We start from the raw sequence: 21538 nt of genomic DNA on the forward strand, positions 1-21538 counted from the left end.
TTTTTGTTAGCCCCCAGAGGAAGGGAGGGAAGAGAGATGGAGGCCGAGGAAGGACACAGAGAAGCGCCCAGCAGGCCTCTCACCAGCACCCCTGCCTGCTTCCTGGCTCCTTTCTTTCCTTCCACCCATGTTTGCTAAGCTCCCAGTGTGTGCTGGGCCCTGCGCTGGCTCATAGACCTCAGGGATGAAGCATCCACAGTCTCTGCTGCCCAGCAGACAGGAAGAGAGAAGCCCAGTGTGATCAGTGCTGCAACGGAGGGGAGCCCGGGAGACTGTGGGGACTCAGAGGCGGGCTCTGACCTGTCCTGGCGGGTAGGGGGTGGCAGGGAAGGCGTTCTAGGGAAAGCTTGCAGGACGAGTCCACCCAGTGGAAGACAGCACTCCTGAAAGAGGGAGAACCACCGGCACAAGCAGAGGATGGAAGCAAAGCTTTGGGGACTGGAGCGCGGGAGGCAGGGGTGCAGGGTGGTGGAGACCACAGCCGGAGGGATCAGCAGGAGCAAGAGCCCAAATGGCCTCGAGTCCCAAGCTGGGAGCTCAGACACTCTTCAGAGGCCCGAGAGAGCCAGGGCAGGGTTTTTCCAGGAAAGGATGGCTGGGCTAACTGGAGGAGAGTGGATTGAAGAGGATGGACCGGGGTGGGGGGGGGGCAGGGGGTTGGTGGGAGGGCCCCCTGATTACTCGTGTTGCTTTCTTCACTCTCTCGGAGAGTGCATCTTGAGGGCCTGCTCGTCTCTCACCACGCACCAGCTGGTCAGCCCCTCCTGGGGCTGGGCACTGGCTCAGGAGCGAGCTGCAAAGCGCAGGCCTGCACTCCACAAAGCTCCCTTTGTGATGAACCCGGGTCGCAGGGGCATGGTGCTCTGCTGCCCTCTAGCGAGGGCTGGGTATGCGCCCTGCGGGGCCCAGCCGGCTGCTAAGGTCCCTGCAGGCCTTCCATCTGTCCTATCCTCAATCGCGTCAGGAGAAGTGGAGACTTACTGCTCCTGAGGAAGGAATGCAGTCTGCAGACAAAAACAGGGTGAAGAGGAGAGGGGGTACACAGAGGAACTCAGCCCTAGCTGTGGGAACAGGGAGCACCGTGGTCAATGGGGGTGCCGCTGGCTGGGAGCCCAGTTTAACAGTTTTAGTTTCCTGGAATGAATAAGCCCAGACTCCGAAGGATGGAAGCCTGGTAATAGTGATGATGGTGGTGGTCACGGTAGAGATTTTGATGATGCTGGTGACAGTGGTTGCAGTGACCAAATGACTATGGCGTCTGCTGGTTACGTAGGTATTGGTGGTGATGGTTGAGTTTTGGTAATGGTGGTGATGGGGTTATGGTGATAGTGGTGGTAATGATGAGGATGATGGAAGTAGAAACAGTGGTGGTGGTGATGAAGGAGGTGGCTAAACAGCTACTATGAACAGTCTCATATATGTCTTTTTTTCTTTTCTTTTTTCTTTTTTTAGACTGGATCTCACTCTGTTGCCTAGGCTGGAGTACAGTGGTACCATCTCGGTTCACGGCAGCCTCAACGTCTGGGCTCAAGTGGTCCTCCCACTTCAGCCTCCTAACACAGCTAATTTTTGTAATTTTTGTAGAGATGGGGTTTCACCGTGTTGCCCAGGCTGGTCTTGAACTCCTGGCTCAAGTGATCCTCCTGCCTCAGCCACCAAAAGTGCCGGGATTACAGATGAGAAGCACCATGCCCAGTCTCATATATGTCTTTTGTTGGATATTTGAACTCATTTCTCTTAGGCAGAGACCTAAGTGGAATTGCTAGATCATGGGATAGGGATTTGTTTAGCTTTAGTAGATATTGCAAAATTGTTTTCTAAAAATGGTTCACAAACAGTACTGCCTGTCTTTTTAATTGTATTCATTTCATTCTGGTATGTGTGTACTTGTATCTCACTATGGTTTTCATTTAATTTCCCTGGTGACTAATTATGTTGGGCAATTTTCATATGTTTATTAAATATTTGGATATCATATTTTGCAAAATGCCAGTTCAAATCTTTTGGTCAGTTTTAAGTTGAGTTGTTAGTCTTTTTCTTACTGGCTTGTAGAAGCTCGGTATATATTCTGGATAGAAGTCCTTTTGTCAGATATGTGTATTGCAAATAACTTTTCCCAGTCTGTGGTTTGCTTTTTTACCTCTTAAATGCAATCTTCTGATGAACAGTTTTTCATTTCAATGTGGTCCAATACATCAATAGTTTTTATGGTTAGTGCTTTTTTGTGACTTGTTTAGGAAACTTTTGTCTACTGTCAATGTCAGGAAGATATTATCTAGATTTTCTTCTAAATGTAGATCCATCATTAATTTTAAATTAATATTGTGAATGATGTAAGGTATGAAATCAAGGATTTTTTTCTTTCCCTAAATGGATATCCAATTAATCCAGCCCAATTTATTGAAAAGAACAATATTCTCACAACTGAGGGCAGCGCTTCCTTTGTCATAAATCAAGTGATGCATATGGATGGATGCGTTGCTGGAGGCTGTTCCGTTCCATTCGCCGGTCTTTGCACCAATACCACACTGTCTTGATTATTGTAGCTTTACATTAAGTCTGGGTATCTGGTAGTATAAGTCCTCCAACTTTGCTCTTCTCCATTATTATCTTGGCTATTGTAGTCTTTCGCATTTTCATATAAATTTTAGAATCAGCTTGTCAATTTTCATTTTTAAAAGTTCCTGCTGGGATATTGATTGGGACTGCATTGAATTTACATATGTCAGTTGCAGAAAAGTAACATCTTCACAATACTCTATCTTCTAATTCATAAACATAGTAATTATCTCCTTTTATTCAGGTCTTCCTAAATAACAGCAATGTTTTGCTATTTTCACATTTTATTTCAAATGCCTTTTATTAAATTTATCTCTAAGACATTGTGTTTTTTGATGCTGCTCTAAATGTTAAAATTTTAATTTCCAATTGTGTATTTTATATGTAATTAGCAAGTAATATATAATATATGCATATTGACATTGTATCAGAGACTTTGGAGATTCTTAAGAATTTTCTATATACCTATACATCTGTGTATGTATGTATGCTGTGAAAAATGACAGTCTTATTAACTTAATTATTTCTTTCCAGTTTCTACATACATTGCTGCCTTACTGTACTAGGATGATGGTAAGAGAAGAGGAAGTTATTTTTATTATTAAATATGATGTTACCTGTAAGCTTTTTTTGGTAAAGAACCTTTATTCAATTAATAAATTTCCATCGTATTTCTAGTTTGTTGAAAGCTTTTATTTTTATCATAAGCAAGTGTTAAATTTTACCAAATGTCTTTTCTGTATTTATTGAGATGACCATTTGATTTTCTCCTTTATTCTATCAATGTGTTGAATTACACTGACTGACTTTCAAATGTTCAAGCAACTTTTGAGTTACTGGACTAAATCCACATGTATTACGCATTTTCTGTATTGCTGAAATGATTGGCCAGTAATTATTTGGAATCTTAACAATTGTGCTCAGGAGAACTAATGGCCGGCAGTTTTCTTTCTTATTATGGCATTGTAAGGATCAGATATTAGGGTTAGGCTGGCCTCATTTTTTTAAAAATGAATTTGGAAATTCTCCCTCAGGCTCTGTTGTTGACATTTTGTCTAAGATTCATTTCATTACTTCCTTAAGTGTTTGGAAGATTCCCCGGTGAAGCCATCCATGCTAAGTGTTTCCTTTGTGGGGAGGTTTTTAATTACAAATTCAGCTTGTTTAACAGATATAAAACGATTCAGATATCTTACTCTTTTCTCTTATGCATTTTAGGAGATTGAGATTTTTAAGTGATTTGTTCATGAATTCACAAACATGGTCAAGTTCAGGTTTATTGACATAAAGTTACTCATAATATCCTCTTATTATTCTTTTAATATCTGTAGGATCTGTAGGAAAGTCCCTTTTTTATTTCTGATATTTGTACTTGGCATTTTCTCTTTTTATTTTCTTTCTTAGTTTGTTAAGCATTTATACAAGTTATTGATCTCATCAAAGAAACAAGTTTTGGCAATTGTATGTCAGCTATGGGTTTCATTCATTTCTGCTATTAGCTGCATAATTTCTTTCCCTCTTTGTTTAGGTTTAATGTGCTATTCTTTTTCTGGTTTTCTAAGATGGAAACTTCAATGACTGATTTTTCAATCTTTTTTTTCTTTTCTAATATAAGCAGAGCTTATGTATTTCTTCTCAGCGTTGCTTAACTACATAGTTTACTTCCCTTATTGTTAATTTCAAAATATTTTCTAATAACCATCATGATTTATTCTTTGATCCAGAAGTCATTTAGAAGTATTTTTGTTGGATTTCCAATTATTTGGCAGCGGGGGAGGGGGGCGGATTTTCTAGTTACCTTTCCCTTACTGATTCTAGGTTGATTCCTCTATGGTCAGAGAACATACTCAATATTATTTCGATCACTCGAAATTGTTGAGGCTGGCTTTACAGCCCAACATCTATTTTGGAAAATGTTTCATGTGCATTTGAACGTGTATTCTGCAATTATTGGGTATAGTATTTTGTCTATGTCATTTAGATCAAGTTGGGTAACAGTGTTGTTCAAATCTTCTATATTTTTACTAAATTTTTACCTGTTGTTCTTTAGTTACAGAGAAAGTTAGGTTGAGATTAGCATCTATGGTGGTGAATTTGTCTATTCCTTCTGGCAGTTCAGTTATTAGATGAATACAATTTAAGATTATTATGTCTTCCTGTTGAATCACATAATATAATAAAATGCTTCGCACTGTCTCTATTGATGCTTCTTGCATTAGAGTCCATTTCGTCTGATGTTAATGTGGCTGTACTGCTTTCTTTTGGTTAGGGCTGGTGTGATATAACTTTCTATTCTTTCATTTCAATTGTTTCTTTTCTTAAATTTGAAGTTGGCTTTCATTTTTTTCAATATAGAAACATTTTGTTTCTCGTATCCAGTCTGACAATGTTTGTCTTTTATTTGAAGTGTCCAGCCCATGTACAATTAATATACTTGCTGATATAATTGGGTTTAATTGTATCTTGTTATTTGTTTCTTATTTGTTCCATTTATTCTTTGTGACTTTCTTTCTTTCTTTGTTTTTTTTTTTGTTTTTTTTTTTTTTTGAGATGGGGTCTTACTCTGTTGCTCAGGCTGGAGTGCAGTGGCACGATCACGGCTCACTGCAGCCTTGACCTGGGCTCAGGCGATCCTCCCACCTCAGCCTCCCAAGTAGCTGGGACTACAGTCCTGTGCCACCATACTCAGCTGATTTTTGTATTTTTTGTAGAGATGGCTTTTTTCCATGTTGCCCAGGCTGGTCTTGAACTCCTGGGCTCAAGCAATCCACCTGTCTCAGCCTCCCAAAATGCTAGGATTACAGGTGTGAGCTACCGTACCCGACATCTTTGTGACTTTATATCTCATTTTTTGTCTTCTTTTGAATCAGTCAAGTAGTTTTAATTCATTTTCCTCTATTAGCTTCTTAGTTTTAACTCTTGTTTTTGTGATAGTTACCTTAAAGATGTCACTATACATCCCTGAACTACTACAGTCTACCTTAAGTTAGTACTTTTATCACTTCCCAAACAATTGAAGAACCAATGCTACAATTCTATGGTTTAACTCCATTCACTCCACTTATCCTGTATTCTAGTGTAATGTCTGTTTGCTTCTATATATATTATAATGGTAGCAAAAAGTTAGTGTTACTTTCTTTTAAACAGTCAAAATGATTCTTTTTTTTTGAGACAAAGCCTTACACTGTCACCCGGACTGGAGTACAGTGGCATGATCTCGGCCCACAGCAACCTCCACCACCTGGGTTCAAGTAATTCTCCCGCCTCAGCCTCCCTAGTAGCTGGTATTACAGGCGCCCACCACCATGCCCGGCTAATTTTTGTATTTTTAGTACAGACAGGGTTTCACCATGTTGGCCAGACTGATCTCGAACTCCTGACCCCAGGTGATCCACCCCCCTCAGCCTCCCAAAGTGCTGGGATTACAGGCGTGAGCCACCGTGCCTGGCCTCAAAATGATTTTATATACATCCTATATTTATTCTTTCTCATGCTCTTTATTTTTTCCTTGAGCTCTATCTCATTCAACATATAAAAATTTCCTTCAGTATTTCTTGTAGTGATGATCAACTGGAGGTGAATTTCTCAGCTTCTGTTTGTTCAAAAATGTCTATTTTACCTACATTTGTGAAGGATACTTTTGCTAGACATATAATTCCAGGTTGATTTTTGTTTTTTAATCTGAGCATTTTAAAGATACACTGTCTATTGTCTGTTGGCATCCATAGTTTCTATTCAAAAGTAGTTGTCAGTCTTCTTATTGCTACTTTGAAGGCTATGGTTTTTTCCTTAGGGCTGCTTTTATGGTTTCTTCTTTGTCTTTGGTTTTCAGCAGCTTAAGATGTGCTAGATATTTCTTTATATTTAATCTTTAAAGTGGGCTACAAGGTTGCACATAACCAGGCTCCTATTAACTTTATAATCTTTTTCTTTTTTTTTTTTTTTTGAGACAGAGTCTTGCTTTGTCACCCAGGCTGGAGTGCAGTGGTGCCATCTTGACTCACTGCAACCTCTGACTCCCAGGTTCAAGTGGTTCTTCTGACTCAGCCTCCTGAGTAGCTGGGATTACAGGCCTGTGCCACCATGCCTGGCTAATTTTGTATTTTTAGTAGAGACAGGATTTCACCATGTTGGTCAGGCTGGTCTCAAACTCCTGATCTCGTGATTTGCCCACTTCGGCTTCCCAAAGTGTTGGGATTACAGGCATGAGCCACTGCACCCAGCCACCTTTATGATCTTTTGTCTCCCACTCTTCCCTTGCTAACTGTGTTCCAACCACCCTGGCCTTCTTCCATTCCTTGAACACACACTGGTCATACTCCACCTCAGGACCTTTGCATCGGACAATTCTTCTGCCTAGGATAATCTTCCCCCAAATATTTGCATGACTAACTCACATTCGTCCTTGAAGTCTTTCCTCAAAAGTCACCTTCTCAATGAGGTATTCCATGACTGTACTATATAAACAACAACCTGTTCGCCATCGCCAACGCTGAGTGATACTATTTCCATAGCACTTTTCAGCTTTTAACATACTATGTAAGTTATTTATATGCTTCTTTTTATTATCTGCCTTTCCCACCTCACTAGAGGGTAAGCTCCATAAGGGCAAGAATTTTTATCTGTTTTGTTCACTAATGGATGCATCTCAAGTGCCTAGAAACCTGCCTGACACCTAGAGGAGGCTTAATAAAAACTTGCTCATGACTGTTCAATTTAAGGGTAGCAGATGTTTGCACTCACTGTTAGAGAACAGAACCAGGACTTTGCTCCTGCATTTGTGATTCAAAGGACATCAAATTATGTACACATTCTGACCCAGGTTGGGAAGCCTGGTGCACAAGCCCCCACTGACCAGCATGCAACATATCCCCTGTTTCTGCACTTTTATCAAAATCCCTTCAAGGCTGGGCATGGTGGCTCATGCCTGTAATCCCAGCATTTTGGGAGGTTGAGGTGGGTGGATCACCTGAGGTCAAGAGTTTGAGACCAGCCTGGCCAACATGGTGAAACCCTCCCTGTCTTTACTAAAAATACGAAAGTTAGCTGGGCGTAGTGGTGAGTACCTGTAATCCCAGCTACTTGGGAGGCTGAGGCGGGAGAATCACTTGGACCCAGAAGGTGGAGGTTGCAGTGAGCCAGGATCGCAACATTGCATTCCAGCCTGGGTGATAAGAGAGAAACTGCATCTCCAAAAAAAAAAAAAACAAAAAAAAACAAAACAAAAAAACAAAAATCCCTTCAGCGTGGCTCATCTCAGTCCAGCCTGAGGAGGGCCAGCAATCTGACTAAACCAATGCACACTAAGATGCTAGTGATTGATAGTCTTTAACACTTTCAACAGCTTTTAAAGAAGCACCTTGTTCATTTACTGGGTTTACTCCTGACAAAAGCAACTTGCCATAGCAAGCAGCATCAGGATGTACAGCTCATAGTTCTGGGTTTAAACTCTCAGTTCTGCCATTTGTTGTTTTCTCCTTAGATAACCTTCCCTGCCTTTTGCTGTTTTGTTCAGTATTTTTTTCCTCTGAAAAACAGGGATAGTAATTTTTGTCTTATCCACCTCAAGGACTCAAAAAATAGATTAAGGAACTTCAGAGTTGAAAGGGAACTTAGAGATCATCTAGGAATTTTTATTTTTGTTTTTAGGTAATTATTTACAACTTTCACTTTCAATGACACTGTCTCATTGAAATCTCAGAACAACTATGTCAAATAGGAGAGAAGTCATTAATCTCTTTTTACAGGAAGGAAACAAGAGAAGCCAAGACTCTGTGGCAAGTTAGTGGCAGAGCTGGGGGCAGTGGTTATTAGTTCTACAGAACTTTCCCTGTGGCCCCTGCTAGAGGGTCCTATAACCAAAAGGTCAAATGGCTCTTTCTTATACATCTCCATTGCCTGGGGAGCTCACTGCCATCCAAGACAGCCCATTCTCCAGCAGGGTGGCTTTGATAGTTGGCTGTAATTTGTGGTGGTATAGAATGTGTCACGTTGAGAAAAAGTGATTTTTAGGGCTTTCACCCTAATGTGCGTTTGGGGGCCGGAGAGTTTGCAGAAATATTCAGAGAACATACAAAGACAGCCAGAATGACAATAATAATAACAATGCCAACCTGATGGTGTCACATCCCTGTTTGTAACCCTTCAATGGCTTCCTGGTTCCCTGAAGAGTGAGTCCAGACTCCTTGATGTGCCCACCATAAGCTAGATCCAGCCTCAAACTACCTCTCCATGCCACACTCATCTCCCCACCCCACCCTGGCCATCCTGACTCCTGTTTGCTTTGCCTGGAATACCCTCACCTCCTCCCCACCCCCACTGGCTCCTACAGGCCTCTGTACTCCCCCTAAAGGCCCTACACGCTGCTGGGTTGTACTTATCCATCTCCCCAGACACACTGTGAGCTGGGAAGGGTCAGGGGATTCATGGGGTTCCTCTGCCCTGGTGCCCAGCATGGAGACTGGTACAGAATAAGTGATTGCCCCATCCCTGCACATTCACAGACATCTCTGCTGTTCTCATAAGCCAGACCAGGAGAGGGTTAAACAATCATGCTGGCCTAGGATTAACTTTGGCATTAGAGAGGCAGGTGCCCCAGTGTTTTACCAGATGCTTGGAAACCTGTTCTCAGGTCAGCTCAGAGATTCAATCCAGCCAGGTCGTCCCTAGAGCTGACTGAGACCTGTGCCGCTCCTTGGGCCCTGAGCTGAGCTGAGCTGCTGGGGGTGGGGGTGGGGGGTATGTGGAGAGGGTGGGAAAAGCTTGGTCCTGTGCAGGCTAGCTCTGTGGCCTTGGTTGAGTCCTTCCTATCTGCTTAGGTATCCCCAACTGGGCACAAAGGAGGCCGGTCTGGGTGGTCCCACGGGTTCCTCTTGTGAGGACTGGCCAAGAGCAAGGGATCCTCAGACTCCAGAACCCCCTAGCTAGGGGTCCCCTAGCTTGGGAGAGACTTTCTCTACCGCAGGGGTGAGGAAGGGTAAATCTTTAACGAGCTAGCCCTGGGCAGCTGGAGTCTTTCCGGATGGATGGCTGCCTGGGATGGGGGATGGGGTGGGAATGCAAGATGTGTGTAGACAGTCCCAGTGTTGTGGAGAAGGGAGGGTATTGGGGGGGGCGGTAAATAAAGGAGACGCGGGCGGAGCTAACTCCGTGTGCAGAGCAGGACATGGAAGAACGCGGGTCACCCGACGGGTAAGCAGATCTTCAGAGAGGTTCGAGGAGTCCTGAACAGCCGCTAGGTGCAAGTATGATAACTCGCATTGCTGCCCACAGGGATCTCGCGCGGAGCCTGGAGCAAGGGCCAGAGGGGCCGGAAACGCCCATCCAGGTGGTGCTCAGGTGGGTATAAATTGGCTAGGAGGCACCTGGGCGAGACAGGGATCGATGAAGACATCAGGATGTACCATCTGCCCTTCTGTCGGACCCCAGGGTACGTCCCATGAGCGCGGCCGAGCTGCGTCGAGGGCAGCAGAGCGTGCTGCACTGCTCAGGGACCCGGACTCTGCAGGTGAGGAACCCCTCTCTCTATCTCCCCAATAAAAAATCCCGGGGACGCCAGATCCCTTCCCCCAGGCAACTTTGCCCTAGGCCCCGCCCTCCCCCGGAGTGGTCCTCTCCAAGGTGCCCCGCCCTCCCCAGAGTGCCCCTCCCTTCCAGGATGCCCAGCCCTCCGCCAGGGTGCGCCGCGCCAACCTCTGCGAGTGCCCCGCCCCTTCTGAGTGCCCGCCCACCCAAGGTGCCCGCCCCCCACAGAATGCCCCGCCCCTCCAGGGTGTCCCACCCTCCCCAGAATGCCCCGGCCCTAGTGAGTGTCCCCCATCCCACCCCCAACCCAGGGTGCTCGCCCACCGAGTGCCTCACCGAGCGCCCTACCATCCTCCAGGGTGCCCCGCCCTCCTCCCGGGTGCCCCGCCCTCCTCCCGGGTGCCCCGCCCTCCTCCACGGTGCCCCGCCCTCCTCCAGAGTGCCCCGCTCCTCCGCCCCACCCGCGCCAGGTGAGCCCTCCAGGCGGGGGTCCAGAAGTGGCGTTCCGCTTCGGTGCGGTGCTAGACGCGGCGCGCACGCAGGAGGACGTGTTCCGGGCGTGCGGCGTGCGGCGCCTGGGGGAGCTGGCGCTGCGCGGGTGAGTGAAGCTTCGCCTCCGCTCCGCGCCGGGCCTGGCGGGGCTCCGAAGCACCCCCAGCCCCCACCCCGGGTAGCCGCCCGAGTCCAGCCACGCCCTTGCCGCCCGCAGCTTCTCCTGCACTGTTTTCACCTTTGGCCAGACGGGCTCTGGGAAGACCTACACCCTGACTGGACCCCCTCCCCAGGTGAGCGAGCGCCGGCGGCGCCCCCGCGGGGCGGGGCTGGGTGGGCTGGAAGCCCTGGGGAGCCGCAGGCGGCGCAGACTCCCAGAGGGAAAGGGGCTGGGACGACGCCGCCTGACCCATTTGTTTGCAGACGAGGACGCTGAGGACCAAAGAGAAGGGACTTGCCCAATTTGGAGCATTTGGGCTTCAACTTTGGCCCCTTCCTAGCTCTCAGTTTTCTCATCTGTAAAATGGAAGTGACAGTACCGACTATGAATTAAATGAGCCATTGTTTGGGAACTTGGCACGTTTCCCGGCGCACGGTATCATACATGCGCTACAGAGGGTAGTTATTACTGTGGAGATGACGATGGCTCAGCTGGTTTTGCCCCCAGGGGGAGGGGGTGCCTGTACCCCCCAGCCTGGCTGGCATCATGCAGAGGACCTTCGCCTGGCTGTTGGACCGCGTGCAGCACCTGGGTGCCCCTGTCACCCTTCGCGCCTCTTATCTGGAGATCTACAATGAGCAGGTAAGGGAATGAGAGGAATAGAAAGACAGCCCATGAGGAAACGGAGCGCTTCTTTCCAGGGAGCCTGGATCAAAGGGCAGAAGAGGCGGTGGGGACTGTTGTCAGTAAGATCTGGGGGTGGGTGGACTCAGAAAGATCCCCTTCCCTCACCCTCCTCCCTCCCCTCCCAGGTTCGGGACTTGCTGAGCCTGGGGTCTCCCCGGCCCCTCCCTGTTCGCTGGAACAAGACTCGGGGCTTCTATGTGGAGCAGCTGCGGGTGGTGGAATTTGGGAGTCTGGAGGCCCTGATGGAACTTTTGCAAACGGGTGTGTGCTGACAGCGGGGAGTTTTGCGGGTAGGGGTGCCCATTCCTCAGTTGTTCACTGAGTGTGGACTTGGGGCCCAGACTGCAGCTGCAGCTTCAGAAATGATTCCTGGGGAGGTGGGGAAGGACCAGTAAACTACAATTCAAAGGCATGGCCCAAGGGCCTCCCCCCACTGCCAACAAGGACTGCTAATTCTGCCTTCCAAACTCCGTTCACACCCTCTCCTCTCTAGCCCAGGGCCTCGGCCTCCGCCAGGACTCATTCTTGCTCCCTGGTGGTCTCTGCACCTCAAGGCTCTCCCCTGCCCATCCATTCTCCTCTATGCTGCAAACCCCATCTCTCTTTGCCTCCAGACCCTCCACCCTTCCAGGGCCCTGAGGAACAAGGTCATACCTCTCTTAGCCTAGCCTAAAGGCCCTTTCAGCCTCATTCTTTTTTTTAAATCAAGTATTTATTGGGCACCCCTCCTTTGGCAGGCACTGGAGATGCTGACTGTGGATTCTGGCCCCAGCACTGTGCCACACCTCTCAGCTGATCTCCTGCCTCAGTTTCTCCCCTTCCTTTCACGAAGCAGTGGGAGAGATGTTTATAAAATGCAAATCTGACTGTCATTCTTCGGCTCAGTTTTCTCTGTCCTCCATCCACCCATCTCTGCTAGAGCAGGACCCAACATCCCATCGTTCCCTGAACAACACCCACTCTGTTGCCTCCCTGCCTTTGCATGAGGCTGACCCTTCCGCCAGGATTCCTTTGCTCCTTTTTCTTCATTGATGATGACCTGTTCTTCCTACCAGGTCCAGCTCCTGATGTTTTTCCCTTCCAGGTCTCAGCCGTCGAAGGAGCTCAGCCCACACCCTGAACCAGGCCTCCAGCCGAAGCCATGCCCTGCTCACCCTTTACATCAGCCGTCAAACTGTGAGTGCTCCAGCCTGGGAAGGTGCTTACCCGGGGCCACCCAGCAAGGGTCTGTATCTGGACATATAAACCAACTTGGGTGTGCATGGGGGTTAATAATGGAAACCCTTGGTCCCATAACCTTGTGGCTTTGATGGGGACGGTCCCTCCCAAGTCCCCATGAAGCTCTGATCCCTCAGGCCCAGCAGATGCCTTCTGTGGACCCTGGGGAGCCCCCTGTTGGTGGGAAGCTGTGCTTTGTGGACCTGGCAGGCAGCGAGAAGGTAGCAGCCACGGGATCCCGTGGGGAGCTGATGCTTGAGGCTAACAGCATCAACCGAAGCCTGCTGGCCCTGGGTGAGACCTGGGGGCCACCGGTGTGATTTCCTGTCTCTCCTCTGTGCCTGGCTCACAGCTCTCCACAGTGGGGGATACCAGAGGAGTTGTAGTAAATAGAAGAGGGTTAAAGAGCTGCGATCCAGGAACCAAAGGCCCCATTCTGGCCCCAGCTCTGCTGTTGACTTCTCCCTTCGTAAAACACTGTTTATGAATGTATAAACTCTAAGGGTGTATAAAGTTCCATGCTAATTTGGGAAATAGAACCACTCAACTGCAGAAGATGAACCCTCAGAGACATTTGGCATGTCCCTTGTGCAGTTGGGAAGACTGAGGCCTAGTAAGGGGAAGGGACTTGAGCTTTCTCCCCAACCCCACCCCAGGGTATTGGACCTGGAGATCCTCAGGGGCTGTGCCCTCAGTATTCCTCTGTGGCATGCATGTGAGATGCCCGCGAAACTCCTTTGTGTACAATCCATTTGTTAGAAGTTTCCTGCTGAGTGCCTGAGTACCAGGCACTTTGCTGGGCGTTGAGGGTCAGGGTATACAGGGCCTTCTCTGCCCTCAAAGAGTCCCAGTCTGGTGGTGGAGACCAATCTGACTGAGTCATGAGATCATGTGGAAAGATGGGTTTTTAGGGCAACACAGGCCTGGGTGGAGAGCCCAACTCTGCAGCGTCCCAGCCTGATGGCCCTGGGCAAGTGATGTAACCTTCCTAACTCTTGCTCTCCCTCCCCAGGTCACTGCATCTCCCTGCTGCTGGACCCACAGCGGAAGCAGAGCCACATCCCTTTCCGGGACAGCAAGCTCACCAAGTTGCTGGCAGACTCACTGGGAGGGCGCGGGGTCACCCTCATGGTACTTAAGCGGGGCCTGGCAGGGAAGGTTGGGTCTTGAGGAAGGGGCCCCCAGAGAGGAGCGCTCAGGGGGAGTGCACTCCCCAGGTGGCCTGCGTGTCCCCCTCAGCCCAGTGCCTTCCTGAGACTCTCAGCACCCTGCGATATGCAAGCCGAGCTCAGCGGGTCACCACCCGACCACAGGCCCCCAAGGTGAGTATAGGCAGGCACAAGCTGAGGGACAGGCGTGGAGATGCTGGGGGATCAGGCAGGAGTTGGAGCCTGAGTCCCTTGATTGAAGTCTTGGACTGGGTCAAAGTTGGGATTAGGGTTGGAATCCTGGAATCGGTGTCATGGTTGTATAGGATGGGGTCAGGGTCCCAGCCAGGGTCATGCCAGGTTTAGGGCAGGTCTAGGGTTGGAGTTTGAGTTGGGATATGATTCAGGGTCTAGCTCAGTTAGTATCATGGTTAAGTGGGAGTTGATGTGGGGCCTAATGTGGGGTCTTGTTTGGAACCATTATCTGGCCCAAGGTTTAGACAGAACTGAGTTTGGGATTGGACTCACAGCTGAGTCCAGCTCAGAGTGGGGCCCTCCAGGACAGTGCACTTAGGACAAGGTGCCCCCTCCAGGCAGATACAGCCTTGTGCCAAGATGCAAGGCTGACGAATGAAGCATGGGCTGGATTTTAGGCCCCAGTTACTTCCCAAACCCGGAAGTTCTTGTGCAGTGCACGACTTATACAACCATAAAGGTGGCTCTGGGCCTCTTTCCCTACAGTCTCCTGTGGCAAAGCAGCCCCAGCGTTTGGAGACAGAGATGCTGCAGCTCCAGGAGGAGAACCGTCGCCTGCAGTTCCAGCTGGACCAAATGGACTGCAAGGGTATGGGCTTCCTGGAGGCAGAGTAGGATGGGGATAGGGTCTGGGGCTCCTGTGGATCCACCACCTCCTGCTTCCCTGCAGCCTCAGGGCTCAGTGGAGCCCGGGTGGCCTGGGCCCAGCGGAACCTGTACGGGATGCTACAGGAGTTCATGCTAGAGAATGAGAGGCTCAGGTAGGGCACAGCCCACAGCCAGAGGGATGCTGCCCCCCACCCATCACTGCTAGGCTGCTTCTGGCAAACTGCCTCCTCTCCCTGCCCCTGGCTCCCTTATGTCCCCACCTGCTTCCTGAACTGGTGCTATGCTGCAATGAGGAGGAGCTGACTGATGCCCCACCCCAGCCCCATTTCCTACCCCTTCCTGGCTTGTGATCTCCCCTAGGAAAGAAAAGAGCCAGCTGCAGAATAGCCGAGACCTGGCCCGGAATGAGCAGCGCATCCTGGCTCAGCAGGTCCATGCACTAGAGAGGTAAGCAGAGCCACCAGCTTGGAGCCAGGCCTCCGGACAGAGGGCAGCTGGGAAAAGGGATGGCTTAATGAACTGCTTGAGGCTGGCCTCTGGATTCAGACCAACTAGGTTCAGTTTCCAGCTCTGCCACCTACTAGCTGTGTCACCTGGGGCAAGTCATTTAACTTCTCACTGCCTGGGTTTCCTCTTCCGTAAGATGGGGGTCATCGTCGTGCCTACTTATAGGCTTGTTTTAAAGATCAGAGAGAATGAGTTAACATGTAAAACTTTGAGAATGGGGCCCGGTACCTGGTACGGGATCCAGGAGTATTAGCTGGGAAGGGGATTTGAAAGCCAGCTTGGTGGTAGGGTTGGAGGCTTCAGGCATAGACCCTGCTGTTCTTTCTAGGCGTCTCCTCTCTGCCTGCTACCATCACCAGCAGGGTCCTGGCCTGACCCCACCGTGTCCCTGCTTGATGGCCCCAGCTCCCCCTTGCCATGTGAGTCTCATGGCCCAGCCTGGAGGGGTGACAAGTAGGGATGTCATGGAGCCTCTGACGCACCTTTTTGCAGGCACTGCCACCCCTCTACTCCTGCCCCTGCTGCCACATCTGCCCACTGTGTCGAGTGCCCCTGGCCCACTGGGCCTGCCTGCCAGGGGAGTACCACCTGCCCCAGGTAGGAAAGGGCATGGTGGGAGTGAGGGAAGGCTGGGAGAACTGGAGACCTTGATCCAGGAGTCATCAATCCAGAGCCCCAGGGATTCCAGGGCTGCAGGCTAGATCATGGGGAGTGAATGGCTGGCCTAGGGCTCCCTCTGCCCTGGTTTGAAATAGCTGTTTGCCTCACCCTCCCTCCTCCTCACCCTGCCCTGTCAGGGCCAGGAATTCATTCTGTCATTCACTTATTCATTCACTCACATATCTACTCACTTATGGATTTACTGAATCATACATTCACTTACTCCTTCAGTAACTCCCCAAGCTCCTTGCTTTATACCAGCCTCTCTTCTGGGCTCTGAGGAGTCAGAAATAGACCAGACATGGTTCCTGCTCTCAGGAGGCTTCTAGTCTCAGGAGAGGACAGTAGAAGAACCATCTGCTGCATGCTGCACACAGAAGGCGACCAAGACCCCACCCCTTTATGCCATCCTGACATTCTTGGTACCTTGTGGGGTAGGCATGGTGGGGTGTCATGGCTAGCACCAGGTAGGTGGGACACAGAGAGGCAGGACTGAGGTCACCCAGAGTGGACTCTGGTCTTTCCTACAGGTGTTGGACCCTGAGGCCTCAGGTGGCAGGCCCCCATCTGCCCGGCCCCCACCCTGGGCACCCCCATGCAGCCCTGGCTCTGCCAAGTGCCCAAGAGAGAGGTGGGTCTCTCCTGGGGCACTGAGGTCAGAGAGGGGTGGTCTGGGGAACTCAAAGGCTCACCTCCCATCTCCCAACTCACCCTGGCCCAGGAGTCACAGTGACTGGACTCAGACCCGAGTCCTGGCAGAGATGTTGACGGAGGAGGAGGTGGTACCTTCTGCACCTCCCCTGCCTGTGAGGCCCCCGAAGACATCACCAGGGCTCAGAGGTGAAGAAGGGAGAGAGGGAGGGGCCCCTAATGTTCTCTGTGATCTTGGGGTAGAACCCACCCTCTCCAGGCCTCAGTCTTATCTCTGAAATGGGGTGGGTGTTGAGAGGTGGCTTCTAAGATCTTTCTACTTCCCAAACTTGGAATTCTCTTTTTAGGAGCATCTGCGTGCCCAGATGTATGTTGGAGCCCATGGTGTATGGGGGTGGGGTGGGGGGAAGGGTGGAGGGTACCTACCCCCTGAGGCTTCTCCAGAGGGTGTTGGGACCCAGATGGACCTGGGTGAGGAAGGGCCCTGGAGAGGGCAGGCCTCGAGTCTCACTGCTTCTTAGGTGGGGCCGGGGTTCCAAACCTGGCCCAGAGACTGGAGGCCCTCAGAGACCAGATTGGCAGCTCCCTGCGACGTGGCCGCAGCCAGCCACCCTGCAGTGAGGGCGCACGGAGCCCAGGCCAAGTCCTCCCTCCCCATTGAAGGCCAAGTGGGAACCCAGGAGACTGCTGTGTGACCTCAGACTGGGCTCCGCACTCTTGGGCTTCAGTCTGCCCATCTGCTGAATGGAGACAGCAGCTGCTACTCCACCTGCAGCTGGGCTAGGGGCGGGGACTGGGGGTGCTATTTAGGGGAACAAGGGGATTCAGGAGAAACCAGGCAGCAGGGGATGAAATACATGAATAAAGAGAGGCATCAGCTCCAAGTCTGGTTGGTTCTATCCTCTGGGGTTATCAGTCATTTCCCTATGGGAAATTAGAGGGAGGAAGGGCTAGGACTCTTGGCACAGATGTGTGTCCCCTTCCAGTCTGGAATATCCCAAGCTCCCATCTCCCATCTCCTTTCATGGTTTTTTGTTTTGTTTTGTTTTATTTTTTTGAGACGGAGTCTAGCTTTGTCACCAGGCTGGAGTGCAGCGATGCAATCTCAGCTCACTGCAACCTCCGCCTCCTGGTTTCAAGCGATTCTCCTGCCTCAGCCGCCCAAGTAGCTGGGATTACAGGCACACGCCACCACACCCAGCTAATTTTTGTATTTTTTTTTTTTTTTTAGTAGAGATGGGGTTTCACTATGTTACCCAGGATGGTCTCGATCTCCTGACCTTGTGATCCACCTGCCTCGGCCTCCCAAAGTGCTGGGATTCCAGGCATGAGCCAACCTCCTTTCACATATTATACAAGTTTTGATTAAGCAACTGCTATATGCCATTGGGTAGGCGGTGGGGGAGTTGAATGGCAAGCATCTCCATGAAGGAGGCATGAGGGAAACTGATTTGGCCTGGAGCACAGGGAGATGGGTGGTCAAGGGGCTCACTCTGTGTCACTATGGGTCCTGGCGCTGGTGGGGATCAGGAGGCCTGGCTTCTTGTGCCACAGATCTGCGCTAGGACTCTGGGCAAGCCCTGTTCCCTCTCTGGACCACTCTGGTTTTCAGTCAATTAAGTGGGGGACACAGTTTCCTTCCCATTGAGTTCTAGTGAGGGTCAAGGCTGTGAGCAATATCTGATTCATGGCATAAATGCCCAGTAAAATGCTGTATTAGTCTGTTCTCAGCACTGCTGTAAAGAACTACCTGAGACTGGGGCATTTATGAAGAAAAGTGGTTTGACTAACAGCCCTGCAGTCTTTATAGGAAGCATGACTGGGAGGCCTCAGGAAACTTACAATCATGGCAGAAGGGCGAAGGGGAAGCAAGCACATCTTACCATGGCGGAGCAGGAGAGAGAGAGAATGAAGGGGGAAGTGCTACACACTTTCAAACAACCAGATCTCATGAAAACTCACTACCATAAGAACAGTAAGGGGGAAATCTTCCCCCATGATCCAATCACCTCCCACCAGGTCCCTCCCCCAATATTAGAGATTATAATTCAACATGAGATTTGGGTGGGGACACAGAGCCAAACCATATCAGATACAGTGGGTCTCTGTTTATGGAGAAGTCCGGTATGACATGAGGAATTACGGGAAGCAGAGAGAGGACCCATTATAGAAAGAGCTATGAGGCTAACCTAACTCTTCACTTAGGGAAACAGACCCACATCGTTCATTCATTTGTTCATTCATTCATTCAACAAACAACACTGATGGCTGGGTGCCTGTAATCCCAACACTTTGGGAGGCCAAGGTAGGAGGATTGCTTGAGCCCAGGAGTTCGGGACCAGGCTGGGAAACATAGTAAGATCCTGTCTCTACAAAAAATAAAAAATTAGCTGGGCATGGCGGCACACACGTATAGTCCCAGCTACTCAGGGGGCTGTGGCAGATCACTTGAAAACAAGTGGCTGAGACTGCAGTGAGCCATGATCACACCACTGCACTCCAGCCTTGAAAAACAACAAAGCAAAAATACCACTGGCATCAACTGCAAATCAAGCTATAAGGTGACAATGAAGACAAGGGCCAAGGTGGCTTTTCCAGGGAGCTCAGAGTCTGGTGGGGGACAGACAGGCATTTACAACCTTACAGGGGCTGGGGGAAGCCCAAGGGACTGTGGAGGCACAAAGGAAGGTCACTTGATCAGTGATCATTGAGGGGGTCAGAGAAGGTTTCCCAAGGAGGCCATGACTAAGCCTTGTAGGAGGGTAGACAGCATTGGGTTCAAGGGAAGGTGGAGGGGCTGTGGACACAAAGGCTACAGGCCCCTGAGGTTCCAGAGCTTGTCGGGGCCAGGAAGTGCAGGGCCTTCCAGGTCACAACCAGAGTTTGGGCTTGTGCCAAGGGTAGGGGGGAGCCATGGAAGGGTCTTAAGGCATCACCAGCCTAGATTCGTATTTAGGTCATGCTGGCCACCTGTGGGAGGTGGCCTGACTGGCAAAGATGAGCTGGAGTTGGGGGACTATAAAGAGACCAGCACAGAGGAGATGAGACACCTCAGCCAGTAGTACCTGAGCTGGGCCTCGGGCTGGGCATCCCCTCAGACCCATGCCCTGGACTTAGGCAAGGTCCGGGCAGGCCAGCCTTAGCCACAGGCCTGGGGAGCCCTTGGGAGGCAGCAGACTGAGGCCAGAGGGCCAGTCAGGGAGCAGCTGGGGTTGCTGGAGGGAGGTCACAGCCATCATCTGGAACAGAACTCAGACTGGCCACTGTGCTCCTCAGACCTGGCCTGAGGAAATCAGGATCCCTTTACCCCACCACACTCCCCGGTGCAGGACCAAGCAAGGAAAGACTCAGTGCTCTCCTACCCATCATTCTGGAAACTAGCTTTGGGAATGTGCCCCCTTTTTCCCAGCGGCATGAGGACCCAAAGATAAGAGCAAGGTGTCTCAAGGATGCTTGAGTGTGCTGTGTGACTTGGGGCAGGCTGCTGGGCCTCTCTGGGTCTCCCCCACTGCAGGCCCTTGGCTCCTGAGTCTATGCAGGGCTGGTGCCTGAAGCTGGGACTGGTGGGGTCCATTTGGGTTGGAGCCCCCGTGGCCAGGAATTGTTAGACCACACCTGTGACTGGACATTAGAGGTTTTCAACAGTGGTGGCTTCCTGGAAGGCCAGAATCTGCGGAGGCAGAGCCCAGGGACAGAAGGTGACAGCCAGATACCACAGGCAACCGGACCAGGCAGAGCAGGCTGTGGTTAAGCCACAGACGGAGCCACCCAAGCTCAAACCCATGAGTGATCCTGGGCTAGTGACTCAACTGCTCTGAGCCCAAGTCACTTATACCCAGAATGAACGCAATAAGAGTACCCCCTTACAAAACTGTCTTGCGAATGAAATTCCCTGACACGTGGAAAGAGTGGAGCATGTAGCTTTGCCAGTTGCAGACAGTTTCGCCAAAAGCAACCTTTAGTCAACATGACAATTTGATGGAATTGACAATCAGGTTAAAAAAAATTCATTCAATATGTATTGATCAGAATTATTTAGAACAGAGCCTGGCACGTGGTTAGTGCTAAATACATGCTAGTTGTCGTTGCTGTTATTATTATTCATGGATGCTTTCAGTGCAAACGTTCTATGAGAACCTGCTTTCTATGGGCTAGCACTGAATAAAGCATAGGACTTTTACCCTCATGGAACACAGACAATAAACGAGAAAGAGGGCAAAATACGTGGCATGTCAGATGGTGATAATGCTATGGGGTAAAATAGAGCAGGAGAGTAGAGCTCTGTCAGGGCAGGGGTGCAGTCCTAAGCAGGGAGTTCCGTCGGAGGTGATGTTTATACAGAGACCTGAACAGGGAGGTTGAGCCTGATGAGTGCCCTAAAGCCTTTATTTTCTAATATTGGTAATTTCAATGCCACGTTAGCTTGGGTGGCTCTGCAGGTTCCTGCCTGGGCTCCTCCCCACTCCCCAGAACCCTTATTTCACTGCATTGTGGGCTTGCTTGCTGGGAGGTCCTCAGCCCCAGGCAGGGGAGGCCCTGGCACCAAGCATGAGAGTGTGAGAGCTTTCCTTAATCGCCTTGGGAGGATGGAGGGGGACCACCCAGGGGGACCCTGGCCTCACTGGTTCATTCATGTTTGGACGATTCCTGCTGGAGCCAGCCACGATTTTCCAGTTTCCTGGTTCCAGTTCACACTCCAGCTCGGCAAAACCCCACATCCTTTTCCAGAGAGTCGTAGGACTCAAGGAGACTGGTCTTCACTACCCTTGTCTCATAAGTCATGCATCCATCTCTCAGTCAGTGACATAGTTTGGCTGTGTCCCCACCCAAATCTCATCTTGAATTGTAGCTCCTATAATTCCTTTGTATTGTGGGAGGGACCTGGTGGGAGGTAATTGAATCATGGGGCTGGGGTTTTTCCCGTGTTGTTCTCGTGATAGTGAATAAGTCTCACAAGATCTGATGGTTTTATAAAGGGCAGTTTCCCTGCACATGCTCTCTTGCCTGTCACCACGTAAGACGGGCCTTTGCTTCTTATTCACCTTTTGCCATGATTGTGAGACCTCCC

General features: G+C 50.0%; 1 protein-coding gene across 8 annotated transcripts; it reads left to right on the forward strand.

Moving 5' to 3' along the window:
* Positions 1–868: 868 nt before the first annotated feature.
* On the forward strand, positions 869–17354 carry KIF12 (kinesin family member 12). Of its 8 annotated transcripts, XM_063787568.1 has the most exons (21): positions 886–1021; positions 3094–3132; positions 9832–9897; positions 9988–10066; positions 10216–10681; positions 10793–10868; positions 11243–11377; positions 11548–11683; positions 12507–12598; positions 12778–12934; positions 13653–13771; positions 13858–13962; positions 14530–14632; positions 14714–14804; positions 15013–15099; positions 15488–15578; positions 15652–15756; positions 16350–16450; positions 16541–16659; positions 16818–16837; positions 16992–17354. In XM_063787568.1, the coding sequence occupies exons 7-21, from the start codon at positions 11282–11284 to the stop codon at positions 17163–17165; spliced, it is 1596 nt and encodes a 531-aa protein (XP_063643638.1). In that variant the 5' UTR covers positions 886–1021; positions 3094–3132; positions 9832–9897; positions 9988–10066; positions 10216–10681; positions 10793–10868; positions 11243–11281; the 3' UTR covers positions 17166–17354. The 8 variants fall into 8 exon arrangements, 6 of the variants coding, with proteins under 6 accessions (XP_063643636.1, XP_063643637.1, XP_063643638.1 ...); XM_063787566.1 differs by lacking the exon at positions 16818–16837 and having other exon boundaries at positions 869–1021; positions 10554–10681; XM_016961503.4 differs by lacking the exons at positions 886–1021; positions 3094–3132 and adding an exon at positions 9675–9750 and having other exon boundaries at positions 10554–10681.
* Positions 17355–21538: the final 4184 nt, after the last annotated feature.

This window comes from Pan troglodytes, chromosome 11 (genome assembly GCF_028858775.2).
Source record: "Pan troglodytes isolate AG18354 chromosome 11, NHGRI_mPanTro3-v2.0_pri, whole genome shotgun sequence".
NCBI classification, from domain to species: Eukaryota; Metazoa; Chordata; class Mammalia; order Primates; family Hominidae; genus Pan; species Pan troglodytes.

What these genes read in the sequence shown, in the direction of transcription:
- KIF12 (XM_016961503.4), top strand. Translation starts at nt 9,725, where the DNA reads ATGGAAGAACGCGGGTCACCCGACGG. An exon ending in GGGGAGCTGGCGCTGCGCGG is followed by an intron (nt 10,682 to 10,792) that starts GTGAGTGAAGCT and finishes TGCCGCCCGCAG; the next exon opens with CTTCTCCTGCACTGTTTTCA. An exon ending in GCCAAGTGCCCAAGAGAGAG is followed by an intron (nt 16,451 to 16,540) that starts GTGGGTCTCTCC and finishes ACCCTGGCCCAG; the next exon opens with GAGTCACAGTGACTGGACTC.